The 21,526-nt window shown below is 33.8% G+C and overlaps 1 protein-coding gene across 1 annotated transcript; it reads left to right on the top strand.

Annotated features, from left to right (window-relative positions):
- Positions 1 to 15,887: 15,887 nt before the first annotated feature.
- Positions 15,888 to 16,826, top strand: LOC141553429 (olfactory receptor 4K14-like). Its single transcript, XM_074285094.1, has one exon. The coding sequence runs from the start codon at positions 15,888 to 15,890 to the stop codon at positions 16,824 to 16,826; it is 939 nt and encodes a 312-aa protein (XP_074141195.1).
- Positions 16,827 to 21,526: the final 4,700 nt, after the last annotated feature.

Below are 21,526 nucleotides of genomic sequence, written 5' to 3'. Positions count from 1 at the left end.
GTAAGTGCTCACAATGATGATTTAAAAATCAGTTGCTGCAAACTGATTTTAGTTGGTTCTAGCATACTCCTGTGTATAGTCCAAAAATATTTGAAAATATTTAATAATGCCAAATTATTAAATATGCATAATCTTTAAAGTACATAGCAGGAAAAGTTTTCAAGAAAAAAAAATAAAACAAACTTTAAAAGTATGTGGAAATGGGAAAATATATATATTATTCTTCTTATCCTATCTTCTAATGCAGTTGCTTCAAAGATGCTTTCAGTGTATCTATATTGAATTCTATATTGATTTTCAATATTGAATCTATATTGAATCTATATTGAATTTCAAATTCTTTTCTTTACTCTCAGCTTTCTCCCCTTTCCTTGAAAAGAAAAGGACTTAGATTTTTATTATATCTATGAAGTCATATCAAGTATATTTCTATATTAGTTATGTTAAAAAAATTCTCTTTCCTTCCCCCCAAAAAACCCCAGAAATTTAAGAATAAAAAATTTAAAAAATGTTTTATCTACATTCAAAAAATTATGACTTCTCTCTTTGGAGGTAGATGACATCTTAATCAAGTGTTCTTTGGAATTTTCTTAGATCATTTTCTTAATCAGGGTAACTAAGTCTTTAATGTGACTTACAGCTTTGCTTTCTACTAAAAATGCCTGTTTATATCTTTTAAATAGTTGTCAAGTGGATAATGGTTCTTGTCTTTTCAAATCTGCTTCAGTACCTTACTAACACCTCACACCATATTCTAAAATAAGGTCAAAATAGATAAATTAGTTAGACATAAAGCTTGATGCCATAGATAAATTGAAGGGCGTGGAAAATATTGTTAAGTCTATGGACCAAAAGAAAAGATTGAGAGCATTATTGGATATACAATGGAAATTTTTGATTATATTAAATTTTATTTAATTTTTATGTTAAACATGTACAATTCTTCTATACATATTTCCACAATTATCATTCTGTACAAGAAAAATCAAATCAAAAAGGAAAAAGAATGAGAAAGATAACAAGCAAGCAAACAACAACAAAAAAGTGAAAATACTAGGCTGTGATCCACATTCAGTCCCCATGGTCCTCTTTCTGGATACAGATGTCTTTCTTCATCATAACTCTATTGGAATTGGTCTGAATAATCTCTGATGTCTCTCTTCATCATAAGTCTATTGGATTTGGTTTGAATCATCTCATCATTGAAAAAAGCCACATGCGGCTCTCTTTAACAATGAGATGATAGAAATCAGTTCCAATTGATCTGTAATGAACAGAACTAGCTACACCCAGAATAAGAACACTGGGAAATGAGTATGGATCACAACATAACATTTCCTCTCTTTCTGTTACTGTTTGCTTGCATTTTTGCTTTTTTCTTCTAGGTTATTTTTACCTTCTTTCTAAATCCTATCTTTCCTGTGCAACAAGATAAATGTATAAATATGTATACACATATTGTATTTAACATATACTTTAACATATTTAACATATATGGGACTATCTGCCATCTAAGGGAAGGGGTGGGGGGAAGGAGGGGAAAAGTTGGAACAGAAGGCTTTTCAAGGGTCAATGTTGAAAAATTACCTGTGATAATGTAATTAGAATACAGCATATAAACTGGGACAAAATCAGCCAGAGTGGGACTGAGAGACAGATTCATTTCATTTCCCACCTTTGTTGTGGCTAGAGGCTGGAGCACAAGCCCTTGGACTCAGAGAGACATTCCATCTTTGATCACACTCCTGGTGGCTCTCTTTCTTCCTGCACTTTGGGAGAGACTGGTTCAGACTCAGAGGAATTGAGAGGCAAATTCATTCCATCTTCAGTCAGGCTCCTGGTGGCAGGAAGGAGAGGCTTGGAGACAGACTGGGAGAAGACAGAGGACTGGAGCTAAGGAGAGATATTCACTCCATCTCACACCAAGCTGGCCTCCTGCTTTCCCCACTGAGACCAAGACCTGTCTAAAGGGCCCCCAAAAAACTAGCCAAAGCCCCAGACAAGTAGACAATAAAGAATCTCATGGTGATTACTTTGCTGAAACAAAGGCTGAAACAGAGACCTCCAGAAAACCAACCAGAACACTACGAGCAATAATGTATTAGTGTTCCTGTTTTCTCAATCCCTTCCAACATTTATCATTATTTTTTTCTTCTCATTTTAATCAATCTCAAAGTTGCTTTAAATTTGGTTGAAATGGGTTCATGATTTAGACATAAAGAATGACATTATAAGCAAATTAGAAGAACATGGGATAGTTTACCTCTCAGATCTGTGGAGAAGGAAGAATTTGTGACCAAAGAAAAACTGGAACTCATTATTGAACACCAAATAGATAATAATGATTATATTAAATTAAAATGTTTTTGTGCAAATAAAATGAATACAGACAAGATTAGAGGGGAAGCAATAAATTGGGAAAACATTTTTGCATTTAGGAGTACTGATAAAGGCTTCATTTCTAAAATATATAGAGAATTAACTCAAATTTATAAGAATTCAAGCTATTTTCCAATTGACAAATGGTCCAAAATATTAATAGACACTTATCAGATGAAGAGATTAAAACCATTTCCAGTCATATGAAAAGGTGCTCTAAATCACTTTTGACTAGAGAAATGCAAATTAAGACAATTTTACACATCTGTCAGATTGGCTAAGATGACAGGAAAAGATTATGATAAATATTGAAGAGGATGTGGGAAACTGAAACACTAACACATTGTTGGTGGAATTGTGAATAGATCCAACCATTCTGGAGAGCAATTTGGAACTATGCTCAAGAAAGTTATCAAGCTGTGAATACCCTTTGATCCATCAGTGTTTCTACTGGGCTTATATCCCAAAGAGATCTTAAAGGAGGGAAAGGGACCTATATGTGCCATCTTTGCTCCACCCCCGGAAGTTTTTCTGGACAATTTCTCATAATAAATAATTTTTAAAATTGATTTTCTAGGGTTTTCTAAGTCTCCCATCATATCAGATGCAAAGAGTGATAGACAGCTTTGCTTTCTCATCGAGTATTTTGATTCTTTTATTTTCTTTTCCTTGTCATATTCTAGTAAAATTTTGAATAATGTTGGTGATAACTAGCATACTTTCTTCACTCATGACTTTATTATGAAGGCTTCAAGTTTCTTTCTGTAACAAATAATGCTTGCTTTTTATTATTTTAAAAATAATTCCATTGGTTGCAATGCCTTCCAATGTTTTTAATAAAAACGAGTGCTATATTTTGTCTTTTTCTTTTTCTTTATCTATTGGAATAATGAGATGGTTTTTATTGTTTTTCCTGCTGAAATAGTAAATTATGCTGGGAGTTTTCCTAATATTGCAATTCCTGTATTCCTGATATAAATCCCAGTAGGTCATAGTATATAATCTTTGTGATATATTGCTCTAATCTCCTTGTTGTTATTTATTTTTTTCATGACTCTTTATTGGGGAAATTTGTCTATAGTTCCTTTCTCTGTTTTTGCTCTTCCTAGCTTAAGTATCAATGCCATATTTGTGTCTTAAAAGGAATCTGGTAGAATGGGACTCCTTCTTTATCTATTTTTTCAAATAATTTATAGTGTATTGGGATTAAATGTTCCTTGAAGCTTTGGTAAGATTCACTTGTAAATCCCTTTAGTCTAGGGAACTTTTTTCTTAGGAAGTTCATTTATGATTTTTTTTCAATTTCTTGACATAAGATATGTTTGTTTAATTATTTTATTTCCCTTTCTGTTAGTCTGGGCAGTTTATATGTTTCCAAATATCCATTTCATTTATAATAGTTTCTTATAATTACTTCATTTCCAACTTTTTTCATAAGAAGTGTGGTCACTGTTCTCTTGGTGTGTACATTTCTCTTTACTCAGGAAGGGCCTCTGATTAATTAGATGGCAATAGATAAATCTTATCAGATTCCCCTCCTTCTTAGCAACCCAAAATGATACTATTTGTCAGGGTATTTAATTATATGAAGCTGATTTCTATTCCCTGTTGAACCAAAAGTACTTTTCACTGTCACCAAAGTTTCAACCACTTCTGTCCCCACCATTCAAATCCACTGCTGGTGTTTTTTCTATTCCATCTTCCCTCTTCATGTAATTGATTCTCTCTCACTCTGTTGTTGTCCCTGCCACACTAAAATTTGTCTTGAGGTATTATTTTAAAGTTATTTAGAGTGCAGTGGTGGGAGAGCCCATCTGAGCAGCTTTTGTTTTAAGCCTATGTTGTGTCTTTGAGTCTGTTAGAGCAGCTTCATTGCTTCAGTGTGCTGATTGAGTACAGGTCAATAATTATCAGTTCATTGTTTTAATTTTTACCTTCTTTTGGATTGTGAGTGTCCCTAGAGATAATTATATTTAGTTAATAATTTCTGTTTGGGGGAAGTTAAGAAGTCATGACAAATAGAAAAAATAATTAGTCCACCTTTTTGTTCCTCACATGACTCAGAATTTCCTGTATTTTTTCCTCTTTATTTTTATGGTTGAGCTCTGCCCCTGGAGTAAAGAAAGGGGATTCTGTCTCAAGCTTCCTGTGCAGCTCTAAGCCTTGACTTTGAGAATGGGAACTCTTGGGTTTGCAGGAAGAGCTTTGCCTTCTCTATTCAGGAATCAGCCTGGGTTCCCAGAGTTTGCTTTCAGAGCTGGGACGGGAGGCTGCCCCCGCTGCTGTGCTCCTCTGTTGAGCCAGGCCTGAGGGTCTTAATGGTTGAAATGCTGTGATTAAAGCTCTCTCACCGGCTTTCCCAGAGTCTGTCTGACTTGGGCTAGACACCCTTTCACCCCAGTGGGAGTGACTTTTCTTGATGATTTTCCTGTCTATCCCCGAGCTTTCCATCAGACTCTATTCAGAGGCTTGTGGCTTTCCAGGGAAACTGGGAGAGCTTGAGCAGCCTCCTGACTTTTCTCAGACATCTTGGCTCCACCCTGAAAGTTACACAAACAGATTGAAGTGACTCCCTCATATTTCAATCTTGTCTTGAAATCTGTTTTTCAACTGCCACCATCTCAGCATAATCCTTTGCCATTCTTACTCACTTGTAAAATTTTGTTGTCCTTCTTGGAAGTCTTAACTTCACATTCTTCTCCCACTATATATATATTTTTTTGTCTTACTACTGCCAATAGTTTTTCTTATGCCTTGACTTTGTCATGTCACTTATCTACTTGGAAATAGTGACTTCCTATAATTTTAAAGTAAAGTGAAATCCAAAGTTCTTCACAACCTGACACTATCATAGCTTTCTAAATTTATCATGTATTATCAGAAATATGGAGTATAGCACTATGAGATATAGCTAGAAAGATAAAACGATAAATATGGAAAATGAACATAAAATAGAAGAGAATGTAAAGAATTACTTTATAGACAGGTGGTAGGGAAGTGAATTCTTCAATAAATAAAACACAGTCATGATGAGAAACATCAACTTGGATTATATAAAATTTAACAACTTTTGCATGAAATAAGTGAAACTAGATCAAGAAAAGGATAATTAGTGGAGAAATTGTCACAACTAATATCTCTACTAAAAAGAAGTTGATAAGTTGATGCTAATATATAAGTGATTCATAAATATATAGGGGGTTCAAACAACTTGAAGATAGTATAAAAAACAAATTTAAATGATTAATCACTTGCTCTAAAATACTTATTGTAAGATAAATGCAAATTAAAACAACTCTGAAGTTCTACCTCTTTCCTCACAGATGAGGTGAAAAATTATAAAAGATGAAACTGTAAATTTTGAGAAATTTTGGAGAAAATGTCACACTAACGTACTTTTGATAGAGTTGTGATTTGAATTACAATAAAGAACCAACAATAAACAAACCAAAAAATACAATACAAAAATATCCAAACCATTAACACCTAAAATAAGGGACTATTATGATTTGCAAAGATAATTTTGAATATGAAAATATAAGAAACTTTAGATGTCACCTAATTTAACCCACTTATTTTCTATGTGAGAAAAATGAGACCCTAAAGATTGAAAGTTCTATCTACTCTACAGGCAGCAATGAATAAAACTAGGATTTAAGCCTGAGTGAGCTGACATTTAATTGCCTTACCACTATCATCATCATGTTCACTTCACTTTGGTGACCTAGTTTCTTGAAGTATTTTGCAAAATCTTCACACCTCTGTGGAACCCTGCGATATATCCCCTGAGAAACAAAGAGATGGAGGTTTCTCTGAGGAAACTAGGAAGTCAGTATGTAAATCTTAAATGGAATTCTTAAGTTAATTTTTGAAATTAGAAGACATTGAAATTTCTAATTACTGTTGAAGGTGAAACCATCCTTGTAGTCACTGAGGCTTGCATTCTGGGTATCACCTTTGAGTCTTTATTTTCTCTTACTTTCTATATCCAGTCTGTTGCTAAATTCTGTCAGTTTTTCCTTTGTACCATCATTTTTATAAGCCCTTCTCAGATCCTGTTACTGCTTTACTCCTGAACTGCGTTCACTAAGTCAAAAAACCTTTAAATGTCTATTGAGTGCTAGAAACTGTGCTAAGTACAGGGGACACAATAAGATAAACAATTGTCTCTGCTTTCAAGGAGCTTACAATCCAATTGGAGACAAAATGTAAACACTATTTAGGACAAGTTCTGCACAAGACAGATAAGAAACAACCAACAGAGGTAAGGTAATAAAATTAAAGATATTAATAAAGACTCCATACAGAATATAGAATATTAGTGGAGGCTTGAAGGAAAGAAAGGAAACCAAGATGTAGTTATGAAGAATAACATTTCAGGCAGGCATGAGGGATAAGGCACCATCTTCTTTTAAAAAGAAGATGAAGTATCTTGTGGAAGTAACTGCAAGCTGATCAGCATCACTGGATGAAGTATCTAGGATGTAAGAGAGAAAAAGCTGAGAAAACTAGAAATTTGTGAAGGCTATGAATGCCAAATGATTTTATATTTGATCTAGAGATAATAGGGAGTCACTGGAGATTATTAAATAGCAATGTGGCTTGGTTAGACTTGAATTTTTGGAAAATTACTTTATCAGGCAATCAAAAATTATACTGAAGTAGGAGAGACTTGTAGCAGGCAGCTTTACCAGCAGACTATTACAATATTCCAGCCATGAAGGCTTTTATCAATATGGTGGCAATATCAGAGGAGAGAAAAAAAGAACATATATGAGAGATGTTATGAAGGTAAAGTAGACAGCCTTGACAATAGATTGGATATGAAGGTGAGAGAATCAAGAGTTGAGTAGAAATCTGCTTTCAGGAAATAAAGATTTATATTGTTAGTTATCGCCATTTATCTCCTGCTTTTCCCATCTCCTGAGCAAAGCATCCCTCATTCCGGAAGGTGGTCTAAGTGTACCTGATCTAAAGCTATATTATATAGCAGCAGTCACCAAAACCATTTGGTATTGGCTAAGAAATAGACCGGTAGATCAGTGGAACAGATTAGATACAAAGGACAAAAAAGGGTACATCTATAGCAATCTAATCTTTGACAAACCCAAAGATTCCAACATTAGGGATAAAAATTCATTATTCGGAAAAAACTGTTGGGAAAACTGGAAATTAGTATGGCAGAAATTAGAAATGGATCCACACTTAACACCATATACCAAGATAAGATCAAAATGGGTCCATGATTTAGGCATAAAGAGGGAGATAATAAATAGATTAGAGGAACAGAGGATAACCTACCTCTCAGACTTGTGGAGGAGGAAGGAATTTATGACCAGAGGAGAACTAGAGATCATTATTGATCACAAAATAGAAGATTTTGATTACATCAAACTAAAAAGTTTCTGTACAAATAATACTAATGCAAACAAGATTAGAAGGGAAGTAACAAATTGGGAAAATATTTTTAAAAACAAAGGTTCTGACAAAGGTCTCATTTCCAAAATATATAGAGAACTGACCCTAATTTATAAGAAACCGAACCATTCTCCAATTGATAAATGGTCAAAGGATATGAACAGACAATTCTCAGAGGAAGAAATTGAAACTATATCCACTCACATGAAAGAGTGTTCCAAATCACTACTGATCAGAGAAATGCAAATTAAGACCACTCTGGGATACCACTACACACCTGTCAGATTGGCTAAGATGACAGGAACAAATAATGACAAATGTTGGAGGGGATGTGGGGAAATTGGGACACTAATACATTGCTGGTGGAGTTGTGAAAGAATCCAGCCATTCTGGAGAGCAATCTGGAATTATGCCCAAAAAGTTATCAAACTGTGCATACCCTTTGACCCAGCAGCGCTACTACTGGGATTATATCCCAAAGAAATACTAAAGAGCGGAAAGAGACATATATGTGCCAAAATGTTTGTGGCAGCTCTTTTTGTTGTAGCTAGAAACTGGAAGATGAATGGATGTCCATCAGTTGGAAAATGGTTGGGTAAATTGTGGTATATGAAGGTTATGGAATATTATTGCTCTGTAAGAAATGACCAGCAGGAGGAATACAGAGAGGGTTGGAGAGACTTAAATCAACTGATGCTGAGTGAAATGAGCAGAACCAGAAGATCACTGTATACTTCAACAACAATACTGTATGAGGATGTATTCTGATGGAAGTGGAAATCTTCAACATAAAGAAGATCCAACTCACTTCCAGTTGATCAATGATGGACAGAGGTAGATACACCCAGAGAAGAAACACTGGGAGGGGAATGTAAATTGTTAGCACTAATATCTGTCTGCCCAGGTTGCATGTACCTTCGGATTCTAATGTTTATTGTGCAACAAGAAAATGATATTCACACACATGTATTGTACTTAGACTATATTGTAACACATGTAAAATGTATGGTATTGCCTGTCGTCGGGGGGAGGGAATAGAGGGAGGAGGGGTAATTTGGAAAAATGAATACAAGGGATAATATTTTAAAATATATATATATAAAAAAAAAAAAAAAGCATCCCTCATTCCCATCAGTATCCTTTATTGAATTTCAGAATTTAGGCAATTAGAAATACTTAGCCCTCCTTGCATGCCCATGTTGTTCAGGACAAACAGGAAGTAGTATTAAAAATTCTTAGTATTTCATCTAGAAAGATAGAGCATCATCTCTAGTTCTTCCTGTTACCACTTGTTGGACACTGTGGAGGGAATAGGATTCATAATCCTTGATACATACATATGTAATATATTTTGCATAAATTTCCATTTATAATGTATATATTGTTGTAATTATAAAAAATCAACTCATTTAGAGGAGTTAATTTATCGTGACTATTTATGATTGTACATCTCCTCAATAGGCACATATTATCATGAAGGGATAAATAAAAATAGAAAGATGACAGACAAATAATAAATTGATGTCATTTACATTGATAAAAATCATATCAGTTCTGATGCCGAATCATTTCACAGTGGCAAATCTTTGGTGTCAAGAATTTTCTTTTCTGGGTTTTCAATAACTATGCCTGCACCATTTACTAGGCAGTTATCAAACTGCATATCAAAATGGTTTCTTTCCAAGATGATGATTGCAGGCACTGGATTAAAATAATAAATATTCCAAAGACTCTTGAATAGTAAGGCCTAGGTTTTCTCTATCAAGATTCAAAGGCAGATAGTGATCAAAGTATTGGTAATAGTTTGTTTTCTTGTCTTTTTCTCTAGATAACCATGCTGTTTTATTCACCTAGGCTTGGTTTGCTTCCTATGTGGAGGAAAATTGACTGGCTATTTATGAGGATGATTCATCACTTCTCCTGGAAGAAGGACTGAAATTGGCATTCCCAGGCTTCTGTACTTAATTATTGGTTAATTATTGCTGGTAAAAATGAGGAATATAGCTCCTTTTCTGTAATGATTTATTTCCTCAGTGATGGTCTTGTGGGATTGGTTTTGAAGTAAGTCTAGTGAGGTTTTGGAGTCACTTTTAATACCAAAGCTTCAGATACCACCCTCACCATTTTTAAGCCCCCAACACTTAATAAAACTTTATAAGACAGCCTTTATTTTTGGACTGATTCCAAAGATGTTCTTCAAGCTAACAAAGTTGTGAGAAAGGCAAGGTTTATCTAACAATATTATCTATCATTGGGGTGAGGTGATGATGGTGGTAAATAGACTGTCAAGCAAGAAGGGGTGAGGTGTATCGGGGTTTATCCATTATAGAACAGGCTCCTCTAGGAGGGTCTAGAACATCGCCAAGTTCTTTGAGTTTTAAGCAGTGGCTCGTAGTTCTCTGGTGAGTAATTTTGTTGTTTAATTACCTGGGTTTACGACTAAGCATAGTGGGGTCTCTAATCCCAGTTTGGACCTTAGCTTTACTGTCTTCAGCAGGGGGTAAAGTCACGTTAGTTGTGTATTTTAATAACAACTAAGGCGTATTACAGCACAGTTGATTTCTAACATATCTTAACCTTAAATTAATTACCTTAAAATTACCTTAAATTAATACAAATAATTTCACAAACTGCTCAGATAAGTTTATTTTCAGTTTTGTACTCAGGTGCTTGTAGGGAATTTATAGACATGAGCTGTTATATGATCTCTAAGCCATAGTTGACATATGACTGACTATCAATTCATGGGTAGATTCACCTGTTTGATACTACCACTTTTTCAAGTATATTATCTGTTACATATGATCTACTCAATTGTTTTTATTTTTTATTTTTTTAATTTATTTTTTTTTTTGCTGCCAAATATGTCACATCATAACATTTCAATGAAAACTCACAAATAAAATCAACTTGTTGCCAGAGACACAATACACAACCAATTTAATTCAATTAAAATTATCAGTCTACTATTATGAACACAGTCACTTGTTGGCATTAAGAAAAAATATGGGGAAAAAAGTTACAGTTACTACCCTCAAGGATCTTATAATATAAGTTGGATAAAAGAATATGACATACCTAATTGCAAGTAGAAAGTAATAAGCACTAAATACTCAATGGTAATATTAGGGATTTTAGAAGATAAACTCTTCTTTCAACTTTTGGTGGTGGGTGATAATTGGGAAAATATTCCTGAAATATATTGTACTTGAGCAAGAGAAAGATTCTAGCAAATGGGAAATATGGAGGAAGTTCATTCTTGAGTCCAAATACAGAAGAAAAAAAACCTTCAGGGAAAGAACTTTTAAAACTTTGCTTGTTTGGAGGCTTTCTATTTAAATTTAATTGTTCTTGGTCTTAATTTTAAGAGATGATTTGCCAGTTGATACTATCAACCTAAGGAGTCTTAGGCATAAAGAAGTCTCAGAAGATTATAGAACATGAATCTTTTCCATGAATCTTAGTCCCTGATCTTCACGAAACATGTTGTGGGAAGTTTCCTGATTTACCACGGGGACTATACTATTTCTCAATGTGAATATATAATACATCTACACTAATGTTGATGGTCATTCAAAGATCAGCTTTACTTATCAAGAATAGCTGTCCATTATTCCCCACAAACTTGTACTCAAATGAGACTGCCCATGGTAAGCTATTTCTGTTATTTTTCTACCTCTATAATTATCTCTTTTATCTGTTCCTCCCTTTCTTATATTAATACAATTTAAAGATATTACATTATACAGTTATATAACTGATAGGAAAGAGGCAAAAGTCTCACTTACCAGGAACATAGGACAGAATTTTAGAATATTGAGTATATGAAATAACACACACACACACACACACACACACACACACACACACACACACACAAACAATCTTAGAAGAGAAAATAAAGATTGATTCATTTTTCTTTTATTTGATTCTTCTACTTTACTCTTTCCATTGTTTTCACTTTTTTGGAGGTGTGAGGGAGAGGAAGAATTTTGCCTATGTTCACAGAATAGTAAAAATAATCATGCTAGGCAGCCCAAAGAGGCTCATCTCTCTTCAGTGGGATTTACCTAATCTCTCCACTATTAAGGAGGTAGATTCATTTTGTAATTTTTCTTATTAAAGTTTTAACTAATACCATTTTAAAGAAGACTGTGAATTAAAAGAAGAGAAAATTATTGCTTTCTTTAACAGTAAGTTTACTTTCTATACCCCACAGCATCTTGTATATTTGAAAATATAGCATAAGTTAACAGAATCATAGATTTTTTTCCTGGTTTCTTTCATTCCCTTTTTGTCATCACTCCTATATTATGAATGAAGGAATATAAGCCAAGAGATGGTAAGTGTATTTATATTACACTTACCATCTCTTGGCTTATATTCCTTCATTCATAATAATAAAGGAAGAAATTTATGTAACTTCATTATTTTTTAAAAAGAGTAGCATGTTGCACATAATATGTAATTTCATGTGAAATTATCTTTTTTATTACACTCATATAAATGCTTATTTTATTTCATAAATTTAAGTAAAAGTCAAAGCAATAACACAATCCTTTTTTTATTTGACTTAATTCCTTGTATCTTGGAAAGTGCTGTTTAAATTAAAGGAAAATAATTAATTTCAAGTTATTTCTTGTTTTCTTTCTGATTTCTGTTTCTCCGTCTTGTAATTAGTATGAAATAAAAAAATATATTCATATGTATCCATAAGGCCAGCCTAGATTAATAAAAATCCTAATAAAGGAATATTTTAAAAGAAACTTAGCAGTATGTTTTTCAATATTTCCATTATTTTTAATATTTTAATATTTAATATCCACAGTAGTATGAATTTTAGTTTTTCTTCTAGTTTAATTATTAGACATGGAATTAGAAAATTCTGTCAAGAAATTTTAGAAACTTTTAATCAATAGATATTTCTTAAGTGCCTATTGTGTTCCAAGCTGTTATAATGAGCAGTAAAATATCCAATGACATATTTTAAATAATAAATAATGATTAACTATTCCAAATCACAAGTATTAGAAGCCCCTCAAATATCATTTAAACAACAATTTTTCTTAATTAAATGTAACATTGATTTTGTAGAATCTATTTCTATATAATTTTCTAAGAATATTCTTTTTTTTTTCATTGCTAGGGCATAGATGATTTTTGACTATGCTTGTTAGAAGTATTAGCAATTATGACTGAGAATGAAACAATGTAGTTGGGTGGGAGGAATACGAATTTAATAACAGTAAAACTGAATTTCAGTTCTAGTTCCATCATTTTCTAAGTGATATTGGGAAAATCCCATTATTTCTCTGTACCTTAGTTTCTATGCCTACAAATTTGAAGAATTTGGATTAAGGTTTCTAATAAAATCTCTAATTTCTTCCACCTATGAGATTTCATGGTTTTGTATCCTCCATTCTGAAACCCCTAATGCCCCACATAATAAATATTTGTACATAAAATACATGTAAAAATAATTTCTTTCCCTCAGAGGATATATGTGCCATTTATTTTCAACTTTAAAAAATTCCTTCAACTTTATATTGTATGGAGAATGTGTTTTGAGGTTTCAAAATATGGACATTTCCATTTCAATATGGATATGTAAATTCTTCCTCTTCCCCCCCTACCCTCTAATGAACTCTGTTAATGAAAAAAAGGTAATTTTTAGTAATAATTGAACTTATCCCTTAAAAACAAAGCAAAACAAAACAACAACGACAACAACAAAAACTCAGACTGATCTATTTTAATCTTGTGAAAAGGATAGAATTATTCATCTTACTTCAACAAAAGATTGAAGGTCAGGGGAGGAGAGTAGATGAGAGAGATCAAAATTTTTTTGCCTTTAATTTTGAGAAACCATGTAAAAACTTTCAAAAAATGATTTTGCCCTTTTTTCTTATCATGTGAGATTATTGATAACTTAATGAATAGTGAAGCTATAATTTTTCAATGTTTCTCCTAACAGCAAGGAGAGCTTCAATCAATCAATATTTATTGATCATTTACTATATACCTGACCTTGTGCTAAGTTTTGAAAAGTTTTACTTGAATGAATTTGTTGAACTAATGCCAATCTCCCAAGTATTAAAAAAAAAGCCTATTAGTAACAAGGGTGGAAAGAGAGGTGAAGGTAATGATGATGCAATAAAGGCAAATGCCAGTAAAGATTCCAACATTTAAAGAGGACATTGTAGAGCTCAATTTATCTTCTTCTGTGACTGTATAGGCAGATTTTTTTTCCTTTTTAATCCAGACCACCTTGGTATAATTAATTAATTAATCCCTCCTCAACAATAGTAGAGATTGGTATTTGCCTGCAGTTTATAATCTTAGAGCATTTCCTAAAACAATGATAGGTTAAATAACTTTGTTTAATGCCTTTTAAGTTCACATATAGTAATAACGTGTAGTCATTAAATCTTAGGGTACTGAATGCTATCTATTTTTGAATGAAAAGTTTAGTTCATTTTACTGGGTAGTTATATAATTTCTCCTATAGATCATTACATCATCACAAGATAATATGATTTGTAATTTAAGATTGTTTATTTTAAGTATATTATTTTACAGATAGGACCCAAAAGGTTAAGTGACATTGCCATTGTCACACAAGTGGTTAGTAATAGAATTGGAGTTTTGAACTTTTCTGATTTTGAAACTTTCTATTTATATCAAATTGCTATTTAATTAGGTCAATTATATTTTAGACTTCATTTACTGATATATTTTAATTATTGATTATTCCCATATTTCAAACATTTCAGGATCATGTCAGAATCTTTATTTTGCTCAATTAATGATTATTTATTAAATGTCTACTTTAAGACAGACAAGTGGATACAACTATCACTATGCACCATGAAATCTCAGATTGCATTTTAGAGTTCTTTGATTAAGATGTTGGATTAAATAATTTATTCTGCATTTGTATAATAATAGAAATTTGTATCTTTTCTTGCCAAATCTGATGATTGACTTTACTTACTGATCTGCACTTGTAATAAAAAAATCACTGAATGTTAAGTATGGGTGGGATATTTGAGAAATGATCTATCTCAGAGATTTCTCAATTATGTGTTGTGTATGCATGTTTTTAAGTCTCCTTGGCTTTTAGAAAAGCTTCACATAACTACCTATTGAGTATGAGAGGAAATAAATTCTAAAATCTTCCATATATAAAAATAATAAAACAAAATAAATATGGTAATTATTCATTAAATTAAATTTTATGGTAAATTTAGCATTAAATTTAATTTGAAAATGAAATTTTATTAGCACATACATTTAGTATGATGAAGTTGTTAAACAGTTAAATAACCATGAACCATGGTTTTATTTCTTGTTAACCAATAGTTTTATTCTCAGTAAGGTTTTTAAAAGAAATATCTGCTTGCCTCCAGTTTATTTTTTGCCTTGGATTTGATTGAGAAAAGATTTTACAATCTTGATTCACAGAAATATTTTTTAAAAATATGCTGATTTTTTAAAATTAAGAATGAGATATCCTTTTCCAAAATTTTCCAAATATTTAACTTCATTGGTTGAATAACTATTTGGAGTTCATAAGAAATCAATCAAATCATTTTTAACTTGGTGGAATTTACTGATTTTCCCCCTAGCTCATATTGAAAAAGGAGTTTCTTATCTGGACCACCTTCCCTTAGTTTTGATTAGTTTTCTTTCAATTATCTCATTTCCACCCTCCCCCAAGATGTCTTCCCTTTTTCCAGTCTACCTCAACTTCTACCATTTTTCTTCAATCCATAATTTTTAATGGAATTTTGTATTATTTTAATGGAATAAGACAGATATTTTTCAAATATTCTACATATCCTTTTGATCCAATGTTCCTTTTCCCTTATCGTAGGTGTATCTCATATAGATTGATAACCCCTAATCTTTCAAATTATATTGCCATATATATCATTGTATGACTGGTTTAATCAATATAAGATTTGGTTTCATATTTTTGTGAGAGAATATGTATTTGAACATTGAAAATAGAGAATGAGATATTTTATATCTTAATAGCTATTTTTTCTCATTTTCTCCAGGAGGATTTGTAGTAAAGACTTGAATGAATGGCTGAAGTAAATCATTCTACAGTGTCTGAGTTTGTGCTGTTGGGACTTTGTGATACCTGGGAACTTCAGATTTTCTTTTTTCTTTTGCTCTTGGTGCTCTACTTAATCATTGTTTTGGGTAATATTTTTATTGTGATTTTAGTTATTACTGACTCCCATCTTCATTCTCCCATGTACTTCCTGTTGGCTAATCTTTCTTTTGTTGATTTGTGGCTTTCCTCAGTCACTACTCCAAAGATGATCACAGACTTGCTCAAGGAAAATAAAACCATTTCCTTTGGAGGCTGCATGTGTCAGATTCTCTTTGTTCATTTTGTCGGAGGGGGTGAGATGGTGCTGCTTGTGGCCATGGCCTATGATCGCTATGTAGCCATATGTAAGCCACTCCATTATGTAGCCATCATGAGCCAAAGAAAATGCATTTGGCTTGTAATGATCTCATGGACTATTGGATTTGTGCATTCTGTGAGTCAATTGGCTGTGATTGTTGAACTGCCTTTCTGTGGTCCTAGAGTGATAAACAGTTTTTTCTGTGATATCCCCCTGGTGATTGAGCTTGCCTGCATCAATTCCCATTCCCTGGGAATCTTGATGAATTCTGATAGTGGTGTTCTTGCTATGACATGTTTCGTTCTCTTACTGATCTCCTATACTTACATCCTACTCACAGTTCGCCATCATTCCAAACATGGGGCATCCAAGGCCCTCTCCACTTGCACTGCTCATATCATGGTAGTGGTATTATTTTTTGGACCATGTATCTTTATCTATGTGTGGCCACTTAACATAACATCAGTAGACAAATTTCTTGCTGTGTTTTATTCAGTTATTACACCTCTCCTGAATCCAGCCATTTATACATTTAGAAACAAAGAGATGAAAGTTTCTCTGAGAAAAATTAAAAGTCAGTATAGGAGTCTTAAGTGGAACTTGTAAATTTTGTAATTGGTAATTCCATATTTTATATCTCAGTAGATCTGAGATCAATGGCTACAAGCATGTTGCATAGAATTCCAGGTTCTTGATTTGCAAATAAAAGTTTTCAATATCACCATCAACAAAATTAGTGTGTTGAAAATTAAATTAATAAATAATAGTCACTGTCATCATATTACTCATTATTACATTACAATTTATAATATTTAATTGGATAAATGTCTAACTCTAGAAATTTAATACCTAATTCTCCAAGAGTGATGCTTCATAATGACTTTTTCTGATGTCTCCAAAAAATCTATCTATCCTGATAGATCTTTATATGACTAGATTTTATCTCTCATGTGATGTCAGTGGATTCACTGGAACAGCAATTGCTTTGGTGACTGTATTCATCCTGAAATTCAACATAGAATGTAAGCTGCAAGGAATATTTCATTTTTGTCTTTGTGTCCCTGGCACTGAGTGCACTCCCACAGAAGAAACTTAATAAATGCTTGTTGATTGAAGTCTTGTATTTAACTTTTGTCATAATTGAGATCTTGAAAATTGTTGGTGAGTGTGATGCATTTGTCAAAGTTAAATGACTTTTGCATAATTGGAAAATATCAGAATCAATATTTCTTTCTTTTTACCACCCATGAAGAAAATGGGAAAAAATTTAAGAATGAGAAAAAGGCAATATAGGAGGCAACAAGTAATGTACAGCTTGTAAATGTTATTTTTAAAATGTTTTTTACTCACTCAAGAAGAATTAAATAAGCCTTTATGCTTCCTTTCCTGTTAGGTTCTTACTAAGTGCTAATGAGATAATGAGATGATAGGTTCTTACTAATTCTCTAGTTCTTGTCTTTAGGGGAGTTTTACCCCTGTGAACTCCTGGAGAGGAGCTTACATGTTTAGGAGGAGCAAGTTCATTGGTTGAAGTATTTTTTCCCAGAAGCCCCTGAATTATTCGTGCAGTAGAGACTACTGAAATACTCCCTGGAGAAGTGAAATCTGTTCCTCTTCAGCCTATGGATCCTTTGCCTCCAGGCATACTAGGCTTGACTATTTCACCTTCTGAGAATGCTTACAAAACAGTGTCCATCCATACACTGATGTGGAAAACTGGAGAATGTGTGGCTAATATCCCAGTCACTAACACAGATAGACAACGTGTGATTTATCAACCAGGAGAAGTAGTAGCATCAGGCTTATTGTTTCATATCCCTAATAAGCAACCTGGTGATAGTCGCCCAGATTCTGACTCAAATGAACAAAATCCAGGAGTAGATTGGACAGCAGCTGTGACAGCTGATCAATCTATGCTAACTATTTATATAAATGGAATACCATTTGAAGGATTGGTAGACACGGGTGCAGATTGTACAGTTATTAGAGGTACCAGTTGGCCCAGTCCCTGGCCAAAGATTAAGGCAGACACCTACATGTCTGGGGTAGGAGGATCAATAGCAGCAGAAGTTAGTGCTAGGCCTTTAAGATGGATATTTGAAGTTGAAACAGGAGTTTTTACTCCTTTTGTGGTTGAAAAAAATCCTCATCAAAAGACATTTTACAGCAGACAGGATTACAAATAAGCACTTCAGCTTTTTAGGCAGGGCTGCTGTTGAAGGCCTACCTGCACTTTCACCGGTATTCAGTGGAAGACTGATTCACCAGTGTGGGTAGAACAGCGGCCCTTAAGAAGTGATAAAATTCAGGCCTTATTAGACATAGTACAGGAACAACTTGACCAAGGACACTTGCGGCCTTCTCTAAGTCCTTGGAATTCCCCATTATTTGTGGTGGAAAATGGAGGATGTTAACTGATCTAAGAAGAGTAAATGAACAGATGGAAACTATGGGAATTCTTCAGCCTGGACTTCCATCTCCTACTCAGTTGCCAAGAGAATGACCTCTTTGGGTTATAGACATTAAGGATTGTTTCTATTCTATCTCTCTAGATAAGGAGGATTTGAAAAGATTTGCTTTTTCAGTGCCTAGTGTTAATTTGGCTGAGCCTTATAAAAGATATGAATGGACAGTTTTGCCACAGGGAATGAAAAACAGCCCTACTATGTGCCAAATGTATGTTGCTGCTGCTCTTGCTCCAGTAAGAAAAGCATTTCCAAAAGTAATATTGTTACATTATATGGATGATATTTTGGGATGTGCACCTGAGGAACAAATGTTAGAAGCATGTCTACAAATGACCATGGAAACACTAAAGTATTACAAACTGCATATAGCTACAGAAAAAAATTCAAAGACATGCTCCTTTTCAATATTTAGGATATGAAGTATATTCTAAGACACTCACAGTACAAAAGCTTTCTTGAAGAACAGAGAAGTTGAACACCTTAAATGATTTCCAAAAATTAATAGGAGATATCCAATGGATGTGTCCAGGGTTAGGCTTAACTACCAATCAACTGCAACCTCTATATGACATTTTAAGGGGAGATAGTGCTTTAAATTCACCACTCCAGCTTACAAAAGAAGCACAAAAAACTTTAAGAGAAGTTGAACTGGCTTTATCCAATGTGGTTGAAAGAGTCACTCAAAAACCCTTGGAAATATCAGTTTTTGCTACAAAAGAGGCACCCACAGTAGTCCTTCATCAAGGAGACAGTGTGATTGAGTGGGTGAACCTCCCAGCACAACCAGAACAAAGCCTTACTCCTTACCCAGTGCTTGTGGCTAGAATTTTATTAAAGGCTATTAAGAGATAATATACAATTATCTGGGATAAGTCCTGAAAAAATATACACATTCTATAATAACACACAAATTAATGTATGCTGTGAGAGCATCCCAGAATGGCAAATTTTATTGGCCACAGCTCCAAATTTTGCACTTGGATCTCCATTAAAGATAACCCGGGCTACTACATAATTGGTGATGGATTTTTGAAGAAAAGGTTTCTAAGGTTCCCCTTAAAGGACCAACAATCTTTACAGATGCCTCCAAAAATATTTTTGTGCTGTATACTCTCATGATTTAATCATAAAGAGAGTAGTCAGGACTCCTTTTCAGTCCACTCAACAGAATGAATTATTTGCTATCATGCGTGCTTGCTCTAATTACCCAGGAGACGTAAATATTATTACTGATTCAGCCTATTCAGTAGGTGTAGTAAAAAGAATTGCCACAGCCCAAATAAAATTTGCAGCCTCTAATATTTATCAGCTCTTTAAGGAACTTCAAGAACAAGTGAGAAAGCATCCAGGCAAGATTTATATCTTTCATGTCCACTCACATAGTGGACTTCCAGGTCCTATTTTTGATGGAAATTCAAAGGCAGATAGCCTTCTATCCATGTTAGCCAGTACTTCTTTATTTCAGGAAGCACAAGAATCTCATTCTAAATATCATCAGGCTGCTTGAGCTTTATGTTTACAATTTGGAATAACAAGAGAGGAAGCCAGGAGCATAGTAAAAAGCTATACAGCTTGTCTTCCTTCCCACCCTCCTCCAGGGAAGAATCCTTGTGGTTTGAGAACAAATGAAATCTGGCAAATGGATGTGACCCATTATAAATCTTTTGGTCATCTGTCTTTCATCTACATGGTAGTAGATACCTTTTCAGGATTCACTTTTGCAGTGCCAACAGCAAAAGAGACAGCCCGAGTGGTCACTGAATTCCTTATCCAAGCATTTGCAATTATGGATGTGCCACAAGAAATAAAAACAGATAATGGACCTGCATATAGTTCTAAACATTTTGCACATTTTTTGTGCAGTATAAGATTGTACACACCACTGGAATACCTTTTAATCAGCAAGGTCAGGCAATAGTAGAGAGAAGAAACAGAGACATTAAGACACTCTTCCAAAAACAAAAGAAGGGGGGAGCCACAGTTAACTCTAGAGAACTTCTAAATTTTAGTTCTCTCTCTTTAGTTCTCTAAGTTTAGTTCTCTACTAATTTTTTAATTTTTGACAAAGATGCACTGGCTCCGGCAGACAAGTTTTATAACCCACCAGAAGGGCAGTGTCCAGTGCAAGCAGCTCCACTGTCCTTAGATAATCGCCAGGTGATGTGGAGAGATCCAGAAAGTGGTGAATGGAAGGGACCAGATAGGTTAACTGCCTGGGAGAGAAGGTTTGCTTGTATTTCTTCAGATGGAGAAGGAATCACATGGAGAAGGAATCAGATGGGTGCCAACGAGTCGTATTCCCCTTGTCCATCAGAGAGAGACAGAAAAAGAGAAAGACCTCAAAACAAAGGAGAAAATCTAAGAAACATCTGGCACTGAAAGAGCATGGCTAATAAGAAGACTGTTAAAGAACTTTAAAACCAGCAGGAATCATTGGATTTCCTAACACAAGATGAGACTAATGGACAATGGACTTATAGACATTTATAAATTCTCAATTTGTGATTATTTGATCATGTTATTTGTTACACACTTTTAGCATGTATTATGTTACTATGTTACTATGTGTTTATGTAATCTATGTAATTATGTGTAATACCTCCCATATTGATGGATTTATGTTTCAAGGTCATGACCACCATATGTTCTAAATCAAAAGAAAGGGGGAGATGTCAGGTTCTTACTAAGTGCTAAGTCAGTACTTAACAATTCTCTAGTTCCAGCCTTTAGGGGAGTTTTACCCCTGTGAACTCCTGGGGAGGAACTTACATGTTTAGGAGGAGCAAGTTCATTGGTTGAAGTATTTTTTCCCAGAAGCCCCTGAGTTATTGCACACCC

The sequence above is a fragment of the Sminthopsis crassicaudata genome, chromosome 2 (genome assembly GCF_048593235.1).
Source record: "Sminthopsis crassicaudata isolate SCR6 chromosome 2, ASM4859323v1, whole genome shotgun sequence".
NCBI lineage: Eukaryota > Metazoa > Chordata > Mammalia > Dasyuromorphia > Dasyuridae > Sminthopsis > Sminthopsis crassicaudata.
This window is presented reverse-complemented; position numbering and strand designations above follow the sequence as displayed.